Raw genomic sequence first — 26,857 nt, forward strand, 5'->3', positions numbered from 1 at the left:
ATTGTCATATAATTATTTACTGTATCATCTTTCAAAAATATACTTTTAAATGTTTATTAATAGCTAAGGCTTAAACGTTTTTCGTCAAAATTACAGATTTTGGGTCGAATCTAGGCTAAATTTTTTTAAAAAATTTTTTAAAAAGCACTATAATGAATAATTCTTTTAGAACTTTATTCTGAATGTGCTTTATTATCTTTTTAAACAAAATGCTTTTAGGTGCATTGTTCTTTTTACATTTTATTCTAATGTGCTTTCTCTAAACATTGACTTGCTCATGCTATGGTAATGGAGAGTACAATATGAGAGACTTTAAAAATATTAAGGCATATATGTTGTTGGAACCTCAACAAGGAGGATTAACACAGTGACTGCAACGCAGGGCTTGAGCATGGCAGCAGTTGTGAGTATGGCAAAGGATGGGGTCACTATAAGTTGTAATTGACTTGATGGCAACTGTAGCAGCAATGTGTTATTCGTGGCAATGAACCATGTTGAATAAGTGATTTCATGGAAAAAATTTATTTTGGTAAGATATTCTGAATTAGAAGAAAGCATGACATTAAAGTCAGCCCTGGAAATACTTTCTAGAAAAGGATTTTACTTCTTTTTAAACAAGAATACTTACTGTGGTGTGGATGAAGGTATACTTTAAAATTAGGAATAAAGTCTATTAGATACTTCAGGTGTTGTTTTACTTTGAAATGATGGTTATGTAAAAGCTTTGATCATTATACTTTTTGAAATTTTAACCTGTATTTTTTTATATGTCATTTAGACATTTTTACAAGAAGGAATGCCTACCTCTGCTAGATGTGATGATTTAGAAGCTTTGAAAAAAAAAGGTTGCCATCCAAATGACATAGAAAACCCTAGAGGCTCCAAAGAGATAAAAAAAAATAAAAATGTAACAAATCGTAGCAAAGGTACAGCAGAGAAGCTCCAGCCAGAAGATATTACTCAGATTCAGCCACAGCATTTGGTTTTGCAGTTAAGATCAGGTATGGAAATATAACCCTAATAATGACTTCATTTCTCCCTGAGTTTTTGTGGTGGGGTTTTTTTGTTTGTTTGTTTTTTTAATCCGTTTTATGTGAGTGAAAGTTTACAAATCACATTGGGTTTTTTTAGACATCCATTCATAAATATTAATTACCATTGATTGATGCAGTTAACTTATTACAATGTCTAAGCAAACCCTTACTGTGTATTGTTATTCCTGTCATCTACCTTCTCTGTTTATTTTTATCTTTTCTTCTCCCCACCTCCATTCCATCCATAGTGTATGCCCTGTGTCTGATTATTATCTGCAGTGAACATAATGTCTGCTCATCTATTCATTTCAGATTGACCTTCCCTTTACCTGTTGCAATACAAAGAATTATCTACCTGTTGTTTTCCTGCTCTCCTCATCAACAGCCCCCACCTGACACTCCCCCCCCACCCACCCAGTGACCATCCTGTTCTTGTAACAGCGATCTTATGCGGTATTTTTCCTTTTGTTACGGAGTTAATTTCACTCAGCATGTCATCCAGACTCACTCATGTATGTAGTGTTTCATGAGTTCAGTGAGCTTTCTGTCATCTTATTATCCTATGCACAGATGCTCTAAAGTATAGATTACATTGAAAAAATTTCTTACTCAATTTGTGCCATGTTTATTTAGAATAATATTAAATAGTAAATACTGAATAGTATTAGATATGAAGAGTTCAGAGCTATTGTTCATGGGATCACTATGAGTCCTACTATAACTTCATCTCTAAAGATATGATTTGTACCCTGCATTGCCCTTCAAATCTTATAGTGTTCAGTCTGTTTGCTTTCATCTGTTGAGGTTGATCATAGATTGCTTTATTGTCTTAGCCTATGTGAATTGGAGATGGACGTCCTTCAGTTTTGTAACTGTCAGTTCTAGTTTGCAAGTATTTATTGGTCTATTAGAGTTATAGGGAGCTCTGTTGGTATATGTAGTCCATAAAGACTTAGCCTAAGAACTCACAGACTGTGTCTTTCTGGTGGTTGGAATCCAGCCACCCGATATGAGAGAGATGAGCAGTCTCCTCTTGTGCAATTTATAGACTTGGAAACTCACTGGAGAACCAGCTATGAGTTAGACCTGACTGAATGCCAGAGAGAGAGAGAGTAATGTGTAGAGGTCTCTACTTTTTTTTAATATGACACTTCACATATTTTGTGTTTAATATGAAATTCTTAGTCATTTAGTTTTTCTCATTGGCTTTTTTTGTTGTATTTAATTTTACTTTTTATTTCTGTGATGGTTTACAAGTATTTCTAGTAGCTTTTCATATAATTATTCATAGCTATTTTGTTTTAGCATTCATTACCATTGTTTAATGTGATTAATTAATTAATTACCATGTCTAATCAACCATTTGGAGAGCTCTAGTATCCTAGTTATAAGAATTTGCACTGCCAGCCTGAAGCCAGATGGTTTGAATCCACCAGATGTCTATGGCGTAAAGATAGGAAATCTCCTCCTATGTTATTATAGCCTCTGAAAACCTGTTGGAGGGTAGCTGTGTCAGTTCCAACTCGAGGGCTTTCTCTCTCTCTCTCTTTCAACCCTTTATTAAATAATTGCCTTTCCATTTATTCAGTAATCAGTTTTTCCTCTCTACTCCCTTCTTTCCCATTCCTATTAACTCTCTAAGATAGATTTTATTTGCGTGTAAATCCTTCCTTGGCTTCCAATAATAAGATTTTATTTGCGTGTAAATCCTTCCTTGGCTTCCAATAATAGTGGTGTTAGAATTATCACTTGATTTTGACTTTTGATAAAGCAGTTTTATTTTCTCATTTCTGTTTAATTAGGGGAACCACAGACATTTACATTAAAATTTAAGAGAGCTGAAGACTATCCCATTGATCTCTACTACCTTATGGACCTCTCTTACTCAATGAAAGATGATTTGGAGAATGTGAAAAGTCTTGGAACAGATCTCATGAATGAAATGAAGAGAATAACTTCAGACTTCAGAATTGGTAGGAATATTAGGAAAATGAATAATTCTCCTTTGTTTAAGGTTTGGCAGTTCTCAAAGTCTTATTATATTTTCCTCCTTTGTTTTTCATAATATTCTTAGGAGGTAAATAGACTAGTCTTTAACCTTTTGTTTCTGAGAAGGATTTGCTTCTTCCTCATACACTTGTAGTTTGTGTCCTAGTCTTTCGTTGTCTGTGATGCCATCTTACTTAAGACAGATGAGCAGTCACCTCCTGTGTGATTTACTTCCTCTGAAAACCTGTTAGTGGGTCACCTATATGTATGTCAGTTTGACTTGACAACACATAACAACAACAGTGCCATACAGATCATGAAATGCAGGTTTGTTTTCATAGGAATTAAGTTACAGTTGTTAATTTATTTTATAAACACATATCGAGCACTCACATTCTACTTCACTACTAACTGACATGAAACACTTGTACAACTTGATCTAGTTTAGATCTGGATCCTCCATTTGGTAATGATCTCCTTTTTAGATCTTCTTTGTTACATTTCATGCATCTTCACCTTAACCTCCTTTCCGATTCCTCCCCACTTCCGCCCCCCCCCCCCGGCCCATTTCTAGGCTAACAGAGGTTTAAAAACAGTATTGGAAAAATTTGATAGTTTTTATTTTTGAGGATCAAAAACTACTTTTCAAAAAAGCTTTGTTTTAGCTGGAACACATTTAACAAATAGAATTATACTTGCTTAAAATTCTTTCACATTCAGTAAGGATAATTTAAGTCTAATGGAAATTGGAAAAATTCAAAAATATGTATTTATTTGCTTATATGATTATTCCACCCATTCATTCATTAATTTAACAAGCAGTTATTAAGAGTTATGAGTGGCATCCACTTTCTAAACAACATGCCTCCTGAAACTCTATGAACTTTGATAAATGTCAGTAGTTGTAGAGGGGCTTCAGACCTTTTGTTCATAGGGTTGCTATGAGTTGTGCTCGATTTGAAAGCAGTCAACAACAACATTAGGAAAAGGAATGTAAATTATTTTTAGACAATTTTCTACTAGATGTAAGATTGACATTGACTGACATATGTGACATATTTATTTTTTTTAAACTGAAAGTTTATATGTATGACGTAAATAAATGCATTTTTCTTCATAGGGTTTGGCTCATTTGTGGAGAAAACTGTGATGCCTTATATTAGTACAACACCGGCTAAACTCAGGAATCCTTGCACAAGTGAACAGAACTGTACAAGCCCCTTTAGCTACAAAAATGTTCTTAGTCTTACTGATAAAGGAGAAGTATTTAATGAACTTGTTGGTAAACAGCGCATATCTGGAAATTTGGATTCTCCAGAAGGTGGTTTTGATGCAATCATGCAAGTTGCAGTATGTGGGGTAAGTGCATTAATTTCCTACAAAGTAGTACAGTGCTTGATGCAGTGATGTATAAAAACAAAAACAGATGTGGGCCTGTTCACATGGATTGCTTACAACCTAACAGGGAACATATTACTGTTTTTATTAGGTACCACTGAGTTGTCTATACCTGATGGCAGTCTGTGAACAACAGATTGAAACCTTCTTACCCTGTACCATCATGGTATCTGCCATGCTCAAGCCCATTATTCAAGTCTCATGCCCATTTCACTGAGGGTCTTATTGTTTTTCACTGTCCCTCTATTTTTCCTAGCATAATGTCTTTCTGTAAGAACTAGCATTCTCTGACAGCATGCCCAAAGTATGTTAAATGAGATTTTAACCATCATCTCCTGTAAGGAAAACCCTGGTTGCACTTGCTCTAAGATAGATTCATTTGTTCTTTTGGCATTCCATAGGTAGGTAGTACTCTTTACCAAACCACAATTGAAAGTCATCAGTTCTTCTATCATTCTTACTCATTGTAAGAATTACTTATTTTACAGCCATAAGAAGCAATTGAAAATCCTATAGCTTGAGTCAGGTGCACTGTAATCTTGAAAACACCCTTACTCTTTAGCACTTTAAGTAGGTCCTTGACAACATATTTGCCCAGTGCAAAGCATCTTTTGATTTCTTGACTACTGCTGTCATGAATGTTGATTGTAGATTATAAGTAAAATAAAATAGTTTGCAATATCAGTCTCCATCTATCATGATCATACCTTACTTGCTGAAAGTGAGGAGGACTTGAAGCACTTCTTGCCAAAGATCAATGAATGCAGCCTTCAGTATGGATTGCATCTCAATGTCAAGAAAACAAAGATTCTTACCACTGGACCAAAAGGCAGCATCATGATGAATGCAGAGAAGACTGAAACTGTCAACGGCTTTGTCTTACTTGGATCCACAATTAACACCTTTAGTACCAGCAGTCAGGAAATAAGAAGATGCATTGTACTGGCAAAATCTGTAGTTAGGGACCTTTCCAGATTATTGAGGAGTAATGATGTCATTTTGAGGACTAAGGTACATCTAATTCAGGCCATGGTCGTTCTGATCACTTGCTATGCATCTGAGAGCTGGACAATGAATAGAGTTGACAGAAGAATTGATGCCTTTGAATTATGGTGTTGGAGAAGAGCACTGAACATCCCATGGATAGCCAAAAGAAATGTCTTGGAGATATGTCTTAGAGAGGGTGCAACCAGAGTGCTCTTTGGAGGCAAGAATGATGAGGCTTCACCTCACATACTTTGGGCATGTTGCTAGGAGGAGCTATTCCTTGGAGAGGGACATGATGCTGGGAATGGTGGAGGGTCAGTGAAGGAGAGGAAAACCCCCAACCTGGTGGATTGACATGGTGACTGCTGCGTGAGCTGTTGTGTGTTAGAAATTGTGAGGATGACGCAGGATAGAACAGGGTTCAGATCTTTTGTTTATAGGACCGCTGTGAGTCATACTCAACTCAGTGGCACCTAACAATAACAGCAGCATCATGATGTTGCTTTTGAGCCCAGTAGTGAGTATTTTTGTTTCCTTGATACTGAGATGTAACCCATATAGAAAGCTTTAGTCTTTTATCTTCTCCACTGAATGGTTTACATTTTCTTCACTTTCTGCAAGCAGAAATGGGGAGCATACATATTGATTTTTAAAAAAGAACAGTTTTTAAAGAGCATAGAGTAATGACCACTCAGATAAAGTTAGTTACGCGCGGTGGTTTGGAGAAGCTTCATTAAGTGGGCTCTCTACTTTTATGAGCGTAATTAACATTGTTTAAAAAAAGTAAAGACGGTACAGTTAGAGATTAGTTACTATGGCATAAAAATGTAAGGAAATGTAAAGATTTATGTGTAATATTTTGTAAATAGTGTTTTAAAATGGATATCTTCCCCACCCCCCCCAAGTCATTGATTGGTTGGAGGAATGTTACACGGCTGCTGGTGTTTTCCACGGATGCTGGCTTTCACTTTGCTGGAGATGGGAAACTGGGTGGCATTGTTTTACCAAATGATGGACAGTGTCACCTGGAGAATGATGTGTACACAATGAGCCATTATTATGTAAGTGCTTAATTTCTTATTGAATGGGTTTGCATTGAGTTTTAAAGCATTGTGGGACTGGCTTGTGGGTTTTCAGGGTTTGGGGTTTTGTTATTTTGGTAATTATGGCCCTAACCCAGTGTGCAGGAAGGCTAGTATTGCTGTTTCTAAAGTTGTGGCTTTTTGCGTACTTCCTTCCCCATAGAGAAGGGCCTCTCACTGGGGTGAAAGGCACTACTTCAAGGGCAGCATTTTATCATGTGCCTCTACCCCGGGCTATATCCTGTCAATTACATGGACCATTTTCTAAACATAATCTCTATAGTCTTACACTCTATCTTATTCTACATTGACTTTTTGGAGGTCTGGTAGCTTAGTGGTAAAAAGCTGCCTTGCAATCCCCAAGTATGTAGTTTGAATCCACCAACTGCTCTGTTGGAGAAGGATGGGTAATCTTCTCTCATGTGATTTACTGCCTCTGAAAACCCACTGGAGGGTCAGCTATGAGTCTTTTGCAGATCGATGGCAAATAGCAACAACATACTGACTTTTATAGGTAGACATTGGCTTTATTGAACATAGACTGACAAATTATTTCAATTATAGAAGAAATCCTTGTTGAACCTTGTTTTGCTTTTAAAGTGATAGTTATACAACATTTTTTGTCACTGTTTTATGCTGTCACATCAGAACTAACCCATAGCTGACTCTCCAGTAAATTGCATAGGAGAGTACCCATCCTCTCTCAGAGCAGCTGGTAGATTTGAACTGTGTGTGTTTCGAATTGCAGCATAACTTCTTACCACTAGGCCACCAAAGCTCTCATACAACCAGCCTTTACAAGCAATTCTTTAATTATCATTGTTCTTGCATTTTATATATGTGTGTGTGTGTGTGTGTACATATAGATACTTGTTTCTAGCAACTTCGTTTGTGTACACATTACTCCAGTTACTTATATTTAACACTTTTATTTCAGAGTGATCTTGTGCAGTCTAATTATATACAAATCATTATTTGCAATTGGCACAGGACAGAGCGGAGTTTAGAGCTATTGTACATAGGGTCGCTATGAGTCGCAAGCGACTCGACGGCACATAACAACAACAACAACATACTGAGAGAACTGGTATAGATTGGGAAATATAGTTACATATTAAATTCTACTTAATTTTTTTAGGATTATCCTTCTATTGCTCATCTTGTTCAGAAGCTCAGTGAAAATAACATTCAGACAATTTTTGCAGTTACTGAAGAATTTCAGCCAGTTTATAAGGTAAAGTATGTATGAAATAAAAGAAGAATATAATTTTATAACTTTTTTTTCAGTTATTAGAAGCAAAATTAAAAGTTTGATTTGAAAAGTAGCAGAGTACTATTAGTTAGACTAAATTTTATAAAAATTGCTCATATTTTTTCCTCCGTTGTTTTTCTCAAATACACACAGCAAAACATATGGCAGATCAGTTTATGTACTGTTTAGTGACATTGATTATATTCTTTAATGTACCTTTTCACCTTCCTTTTCTGAGTTGTTCCTCCCTCATTAATAAACTTATTTATTGTACAAGTTTGACCTCCATTATAGCTAAGTCCTAAAAAAAGCAAAATTCTTAAGTCAAATATTTTTTACTAGTATATCTAAACTGTTAGTTTTAAGACTTCAGAGGATAATTTTCATTTAAAGCTTAAGGTTTAATTAAGCCTGAACCAGAATTAAAGTTTTAGGTATTTTAGATATTTTTTATTTACGGCTTAAAGATTAATTATAGCCTGTGTCAGAGCAATAGTGTCAGGTATTGACTACCTTCCATGGCTCCTGAAAGTCTGGAGTCCATGAAAATTTGAAATTCTTTCTGTACTTCCTTCCTTTTGAGCAGGAACATGTTCCATCTTTTGATCAGTCATTTTCTACAGTATTTTTACCATAAATCAGACACAATCCAGTGCTGATCTCATGGCAGTTATTCTTAGAGGCACTTAGCCACATGTTAAAACATGTTGGCTTGCCTTTCTCTTTTGCTCCAAGTGAATGGAGTTCATTTGTTTTGCCTTTGATGGCCACCTGCAAGCTTTCAAAGATCAGTGAATACAGATGGTTATGAAACCATGGCCCTAGCCCTCTAAACCAGGGAAGTCAGATCTCGTGGGGTCTTTGGTGTACATAGCAGCCTCAGTACCAGCTCTTTTTTCTTTTGTTGTTGTAAATATGTCTGTCACACAACTTTTGTCATTTCAACTAAACAATTTACTGACAGCAATTACAGTTACTGACTGTGTAGCCCTCAATCAATGCTTTTTCCCTCACCTTTGACCATCCATTTCCCCCATAACCACACCAGCACAACCCCAGTAATTATTAATAAACTTTGGTTTATCAGATGTCTAGTTTCCAGATATAGTCTACCAGTTGATAGCTTATCTTTTCATGGTTTTTAATTGTTACATCTGTATCCATAAGAGATCACTTACAGTTTTCTTTCTTTTGTCTTTGTCAATTTTTGCCATCTGAGCTGCTTAAAATGGATAGGAGGGATATACCTTCATTCTCTAAATTTTGAAGGAACTTAAGTAGTATTGATGTCAATTAATTTCAAAATGTTTTCGTAGAATCTCCCAGTAAACCTTCTAGTCCAGAATTTTTTTGTTGTTACTGGAATGTTTTCAGAATTGGAACTCTTCACTTGTTAAGTGTGTCTTGATACTTTCTATTTCATCTTGAGTCAGTTTGAGTAGTTTTTATACTTCTAAAAATTTGCCCATCTCATTTCTGTTCTGTAAGTTTTTGCCGTAGAGTTGTTCATAATATTGTGCCATAATTTTTTGCATTTTTATTCAGTTCCCTCTTTCATTTTTCATTTTTAACAATTTTCATCTTTTTTTCTTTATCACTGTAGGTAAAGGTTTGTACTTAAATTAATTTTTAATCACAACTTTTAAAACTAGTGTTAAAAATTTATCTTTTTAGGTTTGAAAGTCCTGAAGTTATGTAGAAAATATATAGGAACAAATATTTAAAGAATATTTGAATTCATATAGAGTCTAACTAGTTAAGCAAATATGTAAATAAATAATATTTATATTTTGCATCTTTTATCTTTGGATTACAGGAACTAAAAAATTTGATTCCTAAATCGGCAGTAGGAACATTATCTGCAAATTCAAGCAATGTAATTCAGCTGATCATCGATGCATACAATGTGAGTACATTTTCAATAGAGATTAGTTTGGGACAATACCCTGTTGGAATCTGCTTGCTGGTCCAGGAAATGAAAACTTCTTTTCTGCACAGTGGAGCACAGTTGTGCTCTATAATAATATAGAAACTCTTATACTATCTTAGAAAAGCATCATTATTTTTGTAGTTTTCACAAAGCAAAAATATAAAGATGTGTCAAAAAAATTTCCAAGTATATTTCTTTCTTAGGTGTTAGGTTTCATTGTAAAGCAAATGGAAAACATAACTTATGCTTAGATTTATAAGATTCCCCCAGTGTTCATCTTTCTTTGGAGAATTTTTCATTTTGATAAACTTTTCTAGAAAAGCATTTATTTTTTTTGCCCCTTTGCTACTTATTTGAAAGTCCAGTTATCTTTTCTAAAGAGAGATGCACACATACATCATATAAAATATATATGACATTAATTTTTTTAAATATTTTTGGTTTTTTCTTTCAAATGTAGAACTTGAGCTGAGATTAAAGAGACACTGTTACTCCTAAGACTTGAGAGTTCCACTACACATTAATACTAATTTTAAATAATATGAAGGCATTTTTGTAATATGCTAGTTATTCAGTTTTGCATATATCACCCCCACTACCTCAGACTCTGACAGATTAAATTTTAGGTATTTTTCCTTCCTTCAGTGAGATTTATAGAATGTCATAGAATGACCTGACTCAGAGAGGGAGAGAAGAGAAACTTTACAAGGATGTTCTATCACTTCCCCATAGCTCTTTTTTCCTTTTTTGAGGCTGTTAATTTAGTACTTACTCTTGGGTCAGTTCTGACTTGATGGTACATAACAACAGCAACTTATCTTTTTTGGAGTGTGAATTGAAGATAGATTGCCACTGTAACCTTTTTTCTTCTGACAATCTTGATACTCAGAATAAGCACTTTAGCTTAAAATCTGTTTCTGCTAAGACATTCTGACTCATGGTGATAACCACTCTCTCCCACCCCAGTTTGTGAGAACAGCTGTATCCCATTGGGTTTTCAGTGGCTGGTTTGGTGAAGTAGATTGCCAGACTTTTCATCTGATGTACTTCAAAGTTGACAACTTTTTGATTAACAGTAAAGTGTCTCAACCTTTGCTGTACTCAGGAACTATATTTCCTTTCTACCTGGATGGTTTTTGTTTGTTTTAAGTTTTGAACTAAGGCTACAGTGACTTTTAAGCAGAATTGTTCTCATATTAGTTCACTTATCCTAGTTTCTAATTAGCTAGAAGGGGTAGAATAAGAGGAAAGCTGTGCTGCCTACTAAGGAAAAACAGATTTGATCTGAGCTCTTGCAATTCCATAAAATGAATATCAAATATTGTACATGTTATAACAATAATTAAAATAAAAATACTTCTACTATTTCAGTTATTCATATTCTTTTCAAAATTTGCTCCTTACTGATTGGAGTCTTTTTTTTGGGGTTCTGAGTTTAGGACTTGGCTTGCATATTTAATTAATTTTTTAACAGTTTATTTTAGCCATTGCTTTTATGTGGTAAACTTATTTGACAGTAAGGGAGCTCTGGTGGCCTAGTGGAAAGAAGCTATGCTGCAATCCTGAAGGCATGTGGTTCGAGGCCACCAGCTGTTCTGTAGGAGAAGGATGGGCAATCTCCTCCCGTGTTAATAACTGCTTCTGAAAACCTGGCGAAGGGTCAGCTGTGCGTCTGTTCCAACTCTGTGGTACACAACAACAACAACACTACTTAGCTGGATTTTTCTTTGCATAATTAGTATTTCTTTTAGTCCCTTTCCTCAGAAGTCATTTTGGAAAACAGCAAATTGCCAGAAGGAGTAACAATAAATTATAAATCTTACTGCAAAAATGGAGTGAACGGAACAGGGGAAAATGGAAGAAAATGCTCCAATATTTCCATTGGAGATGAGGTATGTTATACAAGTATTTTCTGAAGAAAAAGATTGCTGGTTTGTAGAACTGAAAAATATTAAATTAAAAAAAATTATTGACTAGTAGATTTAAATTGCCTAATTATTAATTTAATTGGTTTCTTTTTTTTTTGGTAAGGTTAAATTTGAAATTAGCATAACTTCAAATAAATGTCCAACCAAAACTTCAGAAACTATTAAAATTAAGCCTCTGGGTTTCACTGAAGAGGTGGAGATTGGTCTTCAGTTCATCTGTGAATGTGAATGCCAGAATGACGGTATCCCTAAAAGTCCAAAGTGTCATGAAGGAAATGGGACATTTGAGTGTGGAGCTTGCAGGTAAGCTGGGGTTGCTGGAAAAGGACAGGTGTTGTCTTGGAAAATTGTTTGCAGACAATGTTTTGACACATCCCAAGAACATCTCTCTACTTGGAGCACATAAAATTAGTTGTTCCGGTGAGTATTGCCCACCCTAATCTAAAAAAACTTCCAAGATCAGCTTCATTGATTATGTATATGATGTTTATAAAAAGTCCTTCTAGTTACTTTTAGAAAGACTACCCTGTAGTCTAAAAATAAAAGCTTCTCTAGCTGCGTATCAGGCATATTTATCTAAGAGTTAAAGCAACACTTGGTTTTCTCTCTCTCACAGAGAGCCAATCTGAATTTTCTAGAATTAAATACATTTATAGGGATTATGTTGGTAGTAAAATGTTTTAGAAAAACATTTGGGAAACAATAAAGGATGTTTACCTTCAACATCTTGTAGTTCTGACTAGGAATAATTTTTTTATAAAAATATATTTTATAAAATGAAAAAGACTAAATTATATTCAGAATATAGTCTCTGCTATAAACATTAGCCAAGTTACTTTAAATTTTCACACTTTATGGTGAAAAAATAAAATTTAATATATTCTGATTTATTTTTTTTAAAAGAAAAGCCAAGAGTAAGAGTAGTTTTAATGTAGATATCAGCCCTGAATCCTTAGGTTTAGTAGGAAAATTATCAGTATGGTAGATGCCAAAGACCAGGTTGATAGGCAAAAATTGCCATTATGTGAAAATAAAGGATTGCACAACAACCATATTATGTCATGACCTAACTGCCAAAGTCCTTGGATCATGGACCAGCCAGGTTGGCACAGACCCTTAACCATCACAGTCAGCATAACTGTCATCTTGCACATTGGTATTCATTTACTGGCAGACATGAGTTGTTAATGCAAAAAAATAGTAGATGTTTTTATTATTGTAGAAATGAGAAATATTGGATGACAAGGTCTTTGATAAGTGAGGAGTAAAAGTATTTTATCAGTTATTAAATGTCTGTTCTAAATAATAATAAAAATGTTACTTTTATTTTCTGTATTACATAAGTATTATTCAAGTCCTATATATCAGCTTTTACTAAAATGTCATTTAACCAAAAACACAATCTTGAAAATATTTTGCTGTTTCTTTCTTTTTAGAGTACGCAGTGACTGAGTGATCATTGGGTGTCCTTAAAATAACTCCATAGACTTTAGATGTGCTTTTATTGTATTTTTACAAATCAACAATTAAACCATGATTTTACATCACCATTATATCTAGTGTTTAAAGTAAACAGCATTTACATATCATTTGAAAATATATGTAACCTATTATAGGTATTTATTTTTATACTTATAAAAGTTAATTTATTGTCCCAAAAGTTCTTTTCACCTAGAATATGTTTTCATCTTGATGAAAGTGATTACTGTGAAGAATAAAGATTTCCCCCCTAGGACATTAAATATATTTTGTGTGAATTAAACAGGTACACATTTTTGTGACACAGATGCCATGAATGTCATATGTGTGTTATTTGAGGAGATTATACAGTGTGTGTGCCTCTCTTGGCCTTTAACAGTGTGACTTAATTTTTAAATTTTGGAATGTTTAGGTGCAATGAGGGACGTGTGGGTAGACACTGTGAATGCAGCACAGATGAAGTTAACAGTGAAGACATGGATGCTTACTGCAGGAAAGAGAACAGCTCAGAAATCTGTAGTAACAATGGAGAATGTGTCTGTGGACAGTGTGTCTGCAGGAAGAGGGACAATACAAATGAAATTTATTCTGGCAAGTTCTGCGAGTGTGATAATTTCAACTGTGATCGGTCCAATGGCTTAATTTGTGGAGGTGAGAAAAGAGTCTAAAAATGCTTATAAATATGTAATCCCATGTCATACCAAAAACTAAGTGTTGAGTAAGTAGAAGACAGGATGACAGTACCAGTGTAGTCATTCATCCTTTTGAAAACTTAATCCCTGCTAATACTTTGTACTTTTAAATCAAAGTTGTGATTTTCTATTTTCACCAGAGTTTAGAGTTACATTACTTTTAATTTCAGGAAATGGTGTTTGCAAGTGTCGTGTGTGTGAATGCAACCCAAACTACACTGGGAGTGCCTGTGACTGTTCTTTGGATACAACTTCATGCATGGCCACAAATGGACAGATCTGCAATGGACGGGGCATCTGTGAATGTGGTGTCTGTAAATGTACAGATCCCAAATTCCAAGGGCCAACATGTGAGATGTGTCAGACCTGCCTTGGTGTCTGTGCTGAACATAAGTATGTATTTCTGAAAATAAGCATTTTATTTCTGAATCTTGAAATAATGGTTTTATACATTCTGCTGAACTAATTATGTATTATCATTGAATCCAGAAAAGTGCCAGTATTAGAACATTGTAACAAAAGTATCTCTTCCCTCTGACAGCCATTGTGTAATTCTTAGAAATTCTTTGTCAATAGCTAGTGTATGTGACCTAATACAAAAAGGTATCTCATATGAGAGTTTTAGCATTATTTTGATCTCAGTTTGCTATAGTGTTAAATTCATATTGTAACTTTTGTTGAATTGACATTTGTTGTTGTTAAGTGCAATTGATCACCTATGACTTGTGACGACTCCAACAACAGATTGAAACATTGTCCCATTCAACACCATCCTCACCATCCTGATAGGCTTACGCCTGTTGTTACAGTCACTATGTCAGTCCTTCTTGTCTACTCTTTCTTTGATGCTTCACTTTTCCCAGCATGATAAATTGTTTAATTACTATCTTTTGACCAAATGAAACAAAATTGGAGGTTTTTACCTTTAATATCATGACTTTTATGATTTTTATCTGATAGAATTAAGTTCATTTTACTACTTGTTTATAAAATTTTTCAAAATTTGTAGGGTTTTTTGTTGTTGTTAGATTTTAATTTGAATAGCAGTAAGTCTATAATTTCATTTGGGGAACTAGCATTTTTTTATACATGATTTTCTCATCCAGAAATCTAGTATGTGTCTCCTTTTATTCCAGTTTCTTTCTTAGCTCTTGGTTTAATTTGATGCTGGGTGTCTAGCACTTGAAATGCGTATTTTAAAATATAAATAAGACAGTCTATTTTAAATCCAAATCCTTTGTGTTTTGACAGAGAATGTGTTCAGTGCAGAGCCTTTAATAAAGGAGAAAAGAAAGATACGTGTGCACAGGACTGTTTACGCTTCAACATTACCAAGGTAGAAAATCGGGACAAATTACCCCAGCCTGGCCAGGTCGATCCCCTGTCCCACTGTAAGGAGAAAGATGTGGATGACTGCTGGTTCTATTTTACATATTCTGTGAATGCAAACAACGAAGCCATTGTTCATGTTGTGGAGACTCCAGGTATGATCCTGATCATTTCAGACATTCTGGTCATTGTCTTTTAAGTCTTGTTTGTACTCTCACCCTTCATGGCAATTTCCTTCATATACAGAAATAGTTTTCAGTAGATTCAAGTCCAGTTTGGGAGTATTCTGTCTCACAAAGCTTTAATTAACTGTGTAAGAAATAAAGAAGAAAGCAAGTTTTTCATATTATGAGTACAGAGTTTGGAGATTAAATAATAATTTACAAAAGGCACTTAGAACAGTTTTTAGTAAATTTTAGTGTACAGATTTTACATATATTTTGTTAGTGTTATATATAATTATTTCATGATTTTTGCTGCTATTTTTTTAAGACCACACTATTTTAAAAATTTCAGTGTTCATTATTAGAAATATATATTGTTATTAGGTGCTCTCAAGTTGAGTATGCCTCATAGCGACCCTATGAACAAAAGATCTGAACCCTGTGCTATCCTCACACTTCCCAACACACACGAGGGCCCATTGTGGCGGTCATTGTGTCATTCCACCTGGTTGAGAGTCTTCCTCTCCTTCGCCAACCCTCCACCCTTCCCAGAATCATGTCCCTCTCCTAAGGAATATGCCCAAAGTATGTGAGGTGAAGCCTCATCATTCATGCCTCCAAAGAGCACTCCAGCTGCACCCTCTCAAAGATATATCTGTTTGTTCTCTTGGCTGTCCGTGGGATTTTCAGTGCTCTTCTCCAACACCATAATCTTGTGTGAGTTTGCAAGTTCACTCACTGTTCTCCTAGCTTTTTAATAGATTTTCTGGAACTGTCTACATTCACTTGCTTAGATTTTTATTCCTGTAACTTTCTGTTGATCATACAAGCTGTGGCTAACATTGAGAAGAAAGGGAATTTCAGGACACTTAATCATGCTCAATGACATCTGTGAAGCTGTTGTCCAGATAGAACAAGGAAACACTGCATGGTTTAAAATCAGAAAGGGTGTGTGTCAGGGATATATCTTTTATTCCTATCTATTCCGACTGTTTACTGAGCAAATAATTTGTAAACCTGGACTCTGAAGAGGAGTGTCCATCTGAGGAAGACTCATCAGTAACCTGTTGTGAAAATTTTACCTACTGAAGATGAGAACTTGAAATGCTTGCTACAGAAAGAATATCAAAGACTGTATGTAGCCTGTGGTATGGATTTCATTTCAACATCAAGAAAACAAAAGTTCCCACCACTGGGGCCAGTAGGCAACAAACCTCATGATGGTTGGAGAAAGGATTGAAACTGTTAATGATTTCTTATTGCTTGGATCAACAATCAACAACCTTGGTACCAGCTGTCAGGAGACATATTGTAGTGGGCAAGTCTGTTTTCAGGGACCTCCCCAAAATACAGAAAAGCAGTGATGTCAGTTGGAGGACTAAAGTGCACCTGATTCAGGTTAGGTCTTTTCAGTTACTTGCTCTGCATCTGAGAATGAGTGATGGAAGAATTGATGCCCTTTGAGTTGTGGTATTGGAGAAGAGTACTGAATATCCTATGAACTCTCAAAAGAATAAAACAGATAATGTCTTGGGAAAAGTGTAGCCAGAGTACTCCTTAAGGAAAAGATCATAAGCTTCATTTCTTATACTTTGGTCATGTTGCTGGGAGAGGCTGTTCCTTGGAAAGGGGCATCATGTTTGGAAAGGTGGAGGGTCAAGTGAAGGAGAGGAAGACCCCCAATGAGATGGATTGACACAATGACTACAGTAATGGGCTAGAGTGTGTCAGAGATTGGGAGGATGGTACAGTATAGGACAAGGTTTACATCTGCTGTTCACAGTGTCCCTGAGTTGTAGTCAGTTGGATGAAACCTTGTTACAACAGCAACAACAACTGCCGTTCTCTGGGTTATGGCCAAACTTTCTCATATTCCTGAATGTACTTACTTTTTCATATTTGTTTTCCAGAGTGTCCCACTGGTCCAGACATAATTCCAATTGTTGCTGGTGTTGTTGCTGGAATTGTTCTTATTGGCCTTGCGTTGCTGCTGATTTGGAAACTTCTAATGATAATTCATGACAGGAGGGAATTTGCTAAATTTGAAAAAGAGAAAATGAATGCCAAATGGGACACGGTAAGTAGTGAAACATCTGAAAAGTAAGCTGGTTCGTAAAAAGAAATAAAACTGTTTTGTAACTTTAAAACTGATTATTAGAATCCTTTTTAAATATTCTTTTCCCCTTAAAGTTTAGTATTTAGAGAAAAAAAGAGTGATCATAAATTTATCTCAGTGAAATGAAATACTCCCCATTTCATATACGTTAACAGGAATAATTAGGCATATATGCACATTATGAGGATGTATTCTCTGGTTACTGTGACAAACATTTTTATTTGTTTAATAGTGATGGTCCCATATCTTTTCTTCTGTCTTTTCATCAAATCCAAAATAGGCTTGTTTAGCAAGGTACTTAGTGGTCAGCTTCTCTTTTATTAAAAAAAATCACAAACACCAAAACCACAAATGGGGAGGGGAAGCACAGTTCAATAGGCTACACACTGTATGATTTCCATTTATATGACATTATTGAAAAAGTATAACTTTAGTTTCAGAAGCAGTTACCAAGAGGGCTACCTCCAAAGGACCAGAAGGATCTTTTGGGGACTGTCTTGATTGTGGGAATGAGAGAGCTTGAACATTTGATAACTCATTATGTCTTAAACTTGCTTCATACACATTTTGAAGCAAGTCTTATCTAAAGATTGTGCTTAGTTTAGCACTTTGTGCCACCTTTATATAAACTTTGAAAAATGGTATCAGAAGGTGAGGTGACTGAATGTGGGTCCTTATGTGTTCAGCCTTTGAGACCAGAAAGCAATGGCAGTCACAGTATTTTTCTATCCTAAATGAATTTTAGTTATCAGCATTTCACTACACATAGCTTAGATTTTTTTGTGTGTGCCCTTTAATTATGAATTTCAGAATGTAGAAATATTAAAAACACTTTTATAGTGTTTAAACACTATAAATTATTTTCTGTCTGATGAAATCATTAGAAACTGTTTCTTTTACTTTAGCAAGAAAATCCGATTTACAGGAGTCCTATTAATAATTTCAAGAATCCAAACTATGGACGTAAAGCTGGTCTCTAAGTCGCCGTTCGTATTTTTCTTTTCTGTCTTTGCATGGGGACTTTTATAATTTTTTACTGCACTGTGTGTCCTTTATCACTATTGCTTTTTTTTTACACCTGGCTTTATTATATGGCAACATTGTGGCTTTGTGTGTGTGTGTGTTAATTTAGTGTTTAGTTGAGATTTAAATTAAGTTATAGGATATAGAAACACAGCTCTGGTGTAGTCAAAAGAAGGGTGAGTGAGCCCAACCCCAGGGTCACACATACATCTTGCACTTAGTAAAATGCATGGAGTTGAACTCTGAGCTTCAGTTTCTGCCATGTGTAGCATGGAGTTAGCCAGTGGCTTTTGTTGTACGAGCTAGTTGCTTTTGACAAATGACTTACAGTATTGAAATTACTCTTTCAGTTGTAATCCTCATTATCCTTCTATATTTTAGATATTATTTTATGTATGTTATATGTAAATTTTTGTGTTGAAAAGTAAAAATTAAGCATGACATCCAAACTGCAAAATAGACAACAGACAGTAGGTACTTCCTGTAGCATTGGTGTTAGCAGACAGTATCAGTATTATTGGTTTAGGGAAGTTTTAGGATCTTGTAGTTCTTGATTAGAACTTGGAATGAAATTAAAAGTAAAAGGAGTTTTTATTTTTTTAAGTCAGTTATCTTGTTCATTATTCAGTTAGTCTAATTTTCAAGTTTTAAGGTTGAACTTTTTTAAGATATAAAAGACAAAGGAAAACATTTATTATGATTTATCATTTTAAAACATAGGTAGATAATTTTAAAATTGTAATGAGATATACATATCAGTTTCCCTAAATTAGAGTGCTGTTTTGGTGGAAGTAATGCTTCCATAGTATTTTAATATAAAATATTAAAACTCGGATAAAAAGATCAGTTGTGATTAGAACCAGATTATCCTTACTAGTGATCTAGATTTTTCTTTTCTTTCTCAGCTCATTGAATGTCAGAGTCTATGATGATGATTCTTTTTTTTTTTTATTCTCAGCTGCTGTGCAAATAATTATTTTATATTAGTGGTAATAATTATAACAACATAGATATGTTAACACTGCATCTCAAGATAACTTTAAATGCTTTAAAATTATTCTTCATAGTGATATAGTAGGAACTATTTTTATCGCTAGTTCACATATAAGAAAGCTGGGCACAGGTCAGAAAGCCTGGCCAGGTTCTCTCCAGTAGTTTGTAGAACTAAGATTCAAATCCAGGATCCAGAGCCCATGCTCTTAGGTAGCAATCAAGTGTATTAAGGAGATCTTCTCTGTTGTCTGGCCAGAAATAGATAGTTCTTGCTTTCATAGAATTCAGCTTTTTTTTGGCATTTGTTTAATCATTCCTTTTATGCATAAACATTACCTCAAACTCAGCACTACAATCAAGCTAACTTAACCTGTTGAGGGTATAGTTATAAAGTGATAAATGAAAAAAGATGTAAAGGAATGCTTACTATTTTTAAACCACTTCTGGTTAGAATTTTCTTTTATTTCTGAATATATGTTGAAATTTTATTTAAACAGGAAAGTTAAATTTAATGGCAGAAACATATAGTCATATTATGTATGAGAAGGATCATTTCTATTTTTGTTTGAGATTTGACGCACTGTTCTTTCCTCACATATTTTTAGAAAAATGTATTAGCCACTGATATTTCTGGAATCCATGTCTTCCTCCCATCCTTTTTTTTTTCCTTCCAGGCAATTAATAGTAAAATAACAGTAATTTCATATTCTTCTTTTTCATATGAGAGTATTTTTTTGTCTTGATGAAAGGTGAAATTTTCACCCTTGTACATTTAGTGGTACTTTAAAAGAATGTTGTTGTTGTGTACCATTGAGTCAGAACTAACCCATAACTGACCTTCAGTGGATTTTCAAACAAGGAGAGATTGCCTATGTTTCTCCTGGAGCACCTGGTCCATTTGGACGATGTGCCTTTGAGTTGGCAGCACAACTCCTTTCCACTAAGCTACCTTAATGTTTAAACTATTAATATTTGGCTAAAATATTACTGCTTCAACCAAACAAGTATTTTATAAAATTCAAGAAGCAATAGTTTGGAAAATACTTCTTTAATCATTAGAGAAGTATGGATAAATCAAATACTACAAATTATTCCAAGAGATGCTTTCTCAAGAAGAATTAAAATAGAACTTAAGGAATAAGCATAATAAATCATGTATTATAAATCACTTTTTTCTGATAAGGGACCAAGGTTTGCCGTCAACTAATAATGCCGTAAATACATTTGGAATAATGAGTTAGTTGTTGGTGTTATGTACCATCGAGTCGCTTGGGACTCATAGCGACCCTATGTACAACAGTCCTAAACTCTGCTCTGTCCTGTGCCAGTCGCACTGTCTCCAATACACCCGTCCCGATTACCCCAGTCACTGAATCAATCCACCTCATAGAGGGCCTACAACTTTTAAAGTGGATAAAAAATTGATCTGCTCTGCTTTGCTGTTAAATGTGGCTTTGTCTATTCTCACAATTGTCCATTTTATATGTAAATGTCAGTATGATTCCATACCCAACACTGTCCATGGTGGACACAGAATGGTGCATTACTGAGTATAAAGGACTTCATTTCAGAATATAACCTGTTCTCTTGATGAAAATAAGTTTTGTGGGTTTTGGAAGTGGTTGAGGAGTTTGCACTGTGAACGTTGGGAACTAATCTGGATTATTTTCTTTTTCTTCCACTTAAAATGATGCCTAATGCAGATAGTGAATTTAATTTTGACTCTAACCTTGCATGTTAAAGTTTTGTTTGGATTGACTTTGTAATAATAAACTTAAGTATTTATGTACATGAAAAGGCAGTTTTTTTCCCAAAGGTAAGTTCTCCCATATAAATGATACTTAGAAGTGACACATGGAGTTGTCCTTTCTTTTTGTCCTTCTCTTACAATTTCTAAAATATTCATATATTTAGATTCTAATTAATTTTTTTTCATAGTTCTTTCACAAAGCAACTGATGGATTCAAACTGCTGATCTTTTGGTTAGTACATGAGCTCGTACACCATTACACCACCAAGGCTCCTTTCTAGTAGGCAGGAGGATGACAATACGGAGTGTAATTTATTTCTCCTTTGTAATTTCTTAAATTTTGTTTGTTTGTTCTGTGTGTAATTAATGCAATTGTAAGGAGCCAGTTCTCTTATTTCATCCTAAAATGTCTACCATTCTCAAATGTCTGTCTGTATACATACTCCACACTTAATCTGTTTTTAACTATCATTTACCTTTACAACAATAGTAAAAATCTGTTGTCCAACTTCATGGCACATTAACAATATGTTTGGCAGTAATGACCACCAAGGTGTGAGTAACACTGACTACTAGATGAATCAAGTCATTTGTCAGAGGATAGGGCCATGATTTTCAGTGGTTTGGTATTTATGTAGTGATATAATTTAGTGGTTATGTAATATTGTCATCCTTTATGATGTGATCATTCTCAATTTTTACATAATGCCTATTTTTGCTTAACAACCTTGTCTTAGAACCTACCTATGGCTGTAAGTGAGGAGTGGATGTATGTAATGTATTAGCCCTCCTTGGAATTACAGCTCAGAATTTGACACTCCCTGTGATTTGATCATCCAGATTATATAATTTCTGAGAGATCCTGAATTTCTCTGTGTTTCTGAGATGATGAGATTAGCTTGTGGTCATTTTACACAAGAGAGGTTCTTTTCTTCTGTTCTATGTAGCATTCAGACTAAATGCTAAACAGAAATTACAGTAGTTTATTTGGTGTGTTTCGGGATCCAAGATTTTAGGTTATCTTTCTCACAGTGACTTTCAAACTACAGAATACAAATTGGACATTTTTGAGTGCCATACACTCTTGTGATTTAGCGTGACTTTTGTCTTCTCTCCATTCCTCAACTTTAATGCATACATTTACAAACCCATACATGATAATTTCATACATGTTGAGCTTTGTATTTCTTCATAAATGTACCCTTTTTCTCTACACTTGATTTTGCATATGTTCTTCTATTCACCTTCCATTAATCTGTCTTGAGTCAGTTTTGTTTGTGAAAACATCCTAATCTTCTCAAAGTAAATGCATTTTTTCTTCTACCAGTCCCATTATTGTATGCTTAATTCTGCTTTATAGCTTTGGAGTACCTTAATTTGTTTTCATGCCTACTGTCCACCAAACTATATTCATCTTGAGGGCAAAACTTGTGGCAACAAAGCCAGAGTCAATATAATCTACAATACAGGTGGATAAATTTACAAACAAGTATTGTTTTCTAGATAAACTTGGGGGGGAAAAAACCACTTGTCAATGGTTTTAGGGTGAAATAGAAAACTAAGCAGCATTTCAAAGTCATCTCTTAATGCCCTGATAATTAAGTATATGGTTAAATTGGTACTTAGTGTGATTTCCTGTGGTAAAAGAGGATTTGGCCATAATTATCATGTGGCTTCTAAGTCTACTTTCAGTTTATAAGAAAAGGAAAAAATGCTATAGCAGATACTTAACTGCACCATAGAGTACCTTTTAAGGAAATAATACTGCTGGATACTTTGCTTTTCTGCTTGCTTGAAGCTTAATTTATTTTTTGGATGTGATGATGTCATAGCTTGTGGGCTTGATTTGCTTACTTACTCTTAACTAAAGAATAAGGAGCCCTGGTGACATTTTGTAGAACACTGGGCTACAAACCAGTCAGTCAGCAGTTTAGACTCATCTGTAGCTCCTCAGGAGAAAATCCTGATGCTGTGAGGCTTTCTGACGTGAGTCATTGACAGTGGGTTTGGTCTTGGTTTGGTTTACCAAGTAGGGTATTAAAATAAAAATGAAACCTAATTCCAGTATGATATTGGAAAATGGTAATTATTTTACTTAGCACAATAAACAAATTTGGCAAGGTAATTTGTTATTTGAGAAACAGTGCCCTGAGTGATGTGAAGACATTATCCCAGAAACTTCTAAGTAATTTTTGTGGAAAAGTCAGTACCAAGAAAATACCCCCTTTACAGAGATGGAAGCCATAGATCCCCTTTAGTGATCAAGGACCTTCTGTACACAAAGAGATGAGAATCAGGCATGAGGGGCTGCAGCCCAGCAGCACCTGCCCTGGGAGGACATGCTTAAGCCAACCCCTCCATGTTGCAGGGGCACCTTTCTATTAGTCTTGTAGATTAAAGCTTTATTTTTTTGTATTAGCCTTGATCTATGCTTTTTTAAAAACGGAGTGTGGTATTTTGACAGAATAGAAAGCACTTACTTACAATGAGCATAGCTTTCAATGTAGTGATTTACAAAAATATATGACATGAGTAATGACCATTTGTCTCACTTTTTTTTTTCCAGGGTGAAAATCCTATTTATAAGAGTGCCGTGACAACTGTTGTCAATCCAAAGTATGAGGGAAAATGAACACTGCTTGTCCAAATTTCACAACACTGAATGCAAAGTAGCAATTTTCATATTCATAGTAAGGTAGCGTTAAGGTAATAATTGCCATGGTTTTTATTCATGTGCAGTTTTAAAAACTGTATAATATGTATAATTGTTTTTATTTTTATTATTTTGAAAATAATGTCATAATCAATGCCAGGGACTGACAGAAGACTTGAGATGGGATGATTATCCTTGTCAGCAAAGGTCACATTGTGCCTTTTTGATCTTTTCCTCCTGGACTTTGAAATCAAGCTCTTACTGGCTTACGTGGTATTTTTAAAGTGGAAAGAACAATAGATAAAAGCATCACTATGTTGGGAGTTTTATTAATCAAATATTACATTTTATTTTTAGCTTTACAGATATGTCAGAACCTATATTTTCCAGTTAAGCCGAAAATGGAAAGTAAATGTGCTGTTAGCTAGCTTAGAATTACTTTATTATTTTGCTGTTTACCTATCATGACTGATGACATATCTGAAAATTGAGTATATTTGAACTTATAGATATAAAATAGCTTTGGTATAATGTGCAAAGGCCATGGGAAGAATTCAGAGAGTTAGGAAGGAAAAACAAATAGCTTTAAAAACCTGTGTGTGCCATTTTAAGAGTTACTTGAGCTTGGTAACTTTTATGCCTTCTCTTTATAAATTCAAGCCTTGGATAAAAGTACTGGGGAATATTCTGCAAAAAAAGTCCTTGATTTAGCATTATTTCAGATAGACTTTAATTTTGTAGTGTTTGCTGAATGGGGACCTTTTTGGTTTTACTCTTTTCATTTTGTTAAAAGCCTGGTGCTTTTTATCACCTCTTCTAATCTTTTAATATATTTAAGTTTTTTAATAAGCCTTTTTTTTTCCAATCAGTGTATTTTCTTTGAAAGTTTGGCTGTAAATTTGCCTTTTTAAATGAATATGTGACACGTACTGTAGCTTATGCAACAACTATCACTTAAGCAAGTCAGTTTTCAATTAGTGCCATAACAGACCACTGTACATGTACCTTTCCTTGTTTGAGTTGCCTGTCTTGTTTCATACTAGCCACATTCTTGTTTTAAGTGCCTTTTAATTTTAACAGTTCACTTTTTACAGTGCTATTTACTGAAGTTATTTATTAAATAAAAATGCCTAAAATATGAAAATTGGATGTTTTGACTCTCTATTGGTGTCTTTGTCAATTTGCATGTATAAAATTGTTAAAGATTAAAGAGGTTGAGGAGAATCACTTCGGGGTACTAGGCTATCTTAAGCTAATATCATATTTCTTAAACATCAGTTGAGATAGAGTGGGGACACAAGGAAAAGAGGTATGGAAAAATAGAGTCCTTGAGACTATAATGGAACTTCTAAATAATAATTAGAACTTTGTCACCTTGCACTAAGGGTTCATTTTTATGATAAACCAGATTACTTGTGAACTTCGACTGAGAACTGTTGGCCAGATGTTAGAAATAATATAACTTTATTTAAGATCTGTAGACAGGAGATTGCTACTTGTCTAAGTAAAAAATTTGATATATGAACACCAAAGAAAGAAAATACCTAGTGAATCTTACAAAAAGAAAGCTATTTCTATAGCACATAGTAAATACTAGATTTTAGGAGAGAGGAACTACACTAGAAGTTTCCACTTTAACTTCATAATGTGTGCTTTGGGCATGTTGTCAGGAAACACTAGTCTTTGAAGAAAAGACATGCCACAAAAGATGGAGGATCAGTAAAAGAAGGGAAGGCCCTTAAGAAGATGGACTGACCCGCTGACTGCAACACAGGACTTATGGCAGAGATCCTGAGAAGGGCCAACAACAGGGCAACGTTTCAATCAGTGGTTCATAGGGTCACTGTAATTGTAGTTGACTCCACATCTCCTAACAACAGCAACATGACAAATTTTACTACAGCAAATTTGAAAACCTAGAGGAAGTGAAAAAAGTTTTAGAAATTCATTGCCTACCTAAGGTAGCACAGAGAGATATAGAAAATTTGAATAGACCCATGACAAAAGAAGAAAAATTTACCAATCATAAAAATACTCCCAGCCAAAAAGAAAAAAAAAAAGTAACTGTCCCAGATCACGTCACTGGTAATTTTTATTAAACATTCAGAAAAGAATTGACACTCATTCTAATTGGAGTATTTAAGAATATAGAAAAAGATGGAATACTCCCAAATTCCTACCCCAAAACAAGCATAACCCTCAGGCCCAAGCCAGGCAGAGACACCACTAAAATTGAAAATGATAGACCAATATCCCTCATCAACAAAGGTGCAGAAGTTTTCAACAAAATCCTAGCCGGTAGAACTCAAATCAAGATCAAGTGGGATTCATACCAGGTATGCAAAGTTGGTTCAGCATAATGAAAAACAATCCACTGTTGTCCATTACATACATAAAGAAAAAGAACCACTCCATCATCTTGATTGATGCAGAAAATGCATTGAGCAAGTTTCAATCTCCTTTCCTCAACAAAATAACATAATTAAAAGTATATATACATGTATAGGGAGCTCTAGTGGCAAGAAGCTGCACTGCAGTCCCAAAAGCACGCTGTTTGAGGCCACCATGTACTTCACAGGAGAAAAATGGATAATCTCCTGTACAATTAACTGCCTCTGAAAACCCACTGAAGAGTTAGCTATGGGTCGATTCCAATTTGATGGTAAAACAACATATACAAACCAGTGATCAACATTAACTGGAGAGAGTGAAGACATTCCCTTTGCAAACAGGATCCACACATGGATGCCTTTTTATCACTATTATAGGGCATTCGTGGTGTAGCTCGTAGGAAGTTTTGCTACTAATCTGACAACCATACCCCTCTGGTGGTTCACAGCTCCATTTGAGGAAGATGAGCAATCGATCATGTGTTTTACAACCTCAGAAACCCAAAAGGTGGGTCAGCTATGAGTCAGTTCCTACTTGACAGAAATGAAAAGACAAAATTCAATATTTTCTTGAAAGTCCTTACTAAAGCATTAAGGCAAGAAAAGGAAATAAAAGGCAGCCAACTTGGCAAGGAGGAAGTAAAACTGTATTTGCAGATGAGATATAT

General features: G+C 34.8%; 1 protein-coding gene across 2 annotated transcripts in view; it reads left to right on the plus strand.

The window, feature by feature from the left end:
- Window positions 1-25,023, plus strand: part of LOC102868530 (integrin beta-1-like) — a 33,903-nt gene extending 8,880 nt beyond the window's left edge. Inside the window, exons 3-16 of one of the 2 annotated variants that reach the window (XM_006888947.1) lie at window positions 779-1,001; window positions 2,837-3,007; window positions 4,144-4,382; window positions 6,314-6,469; window positions 7,629-7,724; window positions 9,559-9,648; window positions 11,424-11,564; window positions 11,704-11,903; window positions 13,492-13,730; window positions 13,942-14,164; window positions 15,023-15,255; window positions 17,175-17,341; window positions 18,286-18,366; window positions 23,713-25,023. In XM_006888947.1, coding sequence (XP_006889009.1) covers window positions 779-1,001; window positions 2,837-3,007; window positions 4,144-4,382; window positions 6,314-6,469; window positions 7,629-7,724; window positions 9,559-9,648; window positions 11,424-11,564; window positions 11,704-11,903; window positions 13,492-13,730; window positions 13,942-14,164; window positions 15,023-15,255; window positions 17,175-17,341; window positions 18,286-18,360 — 2,253 coding nt within the window. In that variant the 3' untranslated portion in view covers window positions 18,361-18,366; window positions 23,713-25,023. The remainder of the gene's footprint in view (window positions 1-778; window positions 1,002-2,836; window positions 3,008-4,143; window positions 4,383-6,313; window positions 6,470-7,628; window positions 7,725-9,558; window positions 9,649-11,423; window positions 11,565-11,703; window positions 11,904-13,491; window positions 13,731-13,941; window positions 14,165-15,022; window positions 15,256-17,174; window positions 17,342-18,285; window positions 18,367-23,712) is intronic. The other variant, XM_006888948.1, reaches the window with a different exon arrangement.
- Window positions 25,024-26,857: the final 1,834 nt, after the last annotated feature.

Source organism: Elephantulus edwardii, unplaced genomic scaffold, assembly GCF_000299155.1.
Source record: "Elephantulus edwardii isolate Elephantulus edwardi_28Jun2011 unplaced genomic scaffold, EleEdw1.0 scaffold00073, whole genome shotgun sequence".
Taxonomy (NCBI): Eukaryota; Metazoa; Chordata; class Mammalia; order Macroscelidea; family Macroscelididae; genus Elephantulus; species Elephantulus edwardii.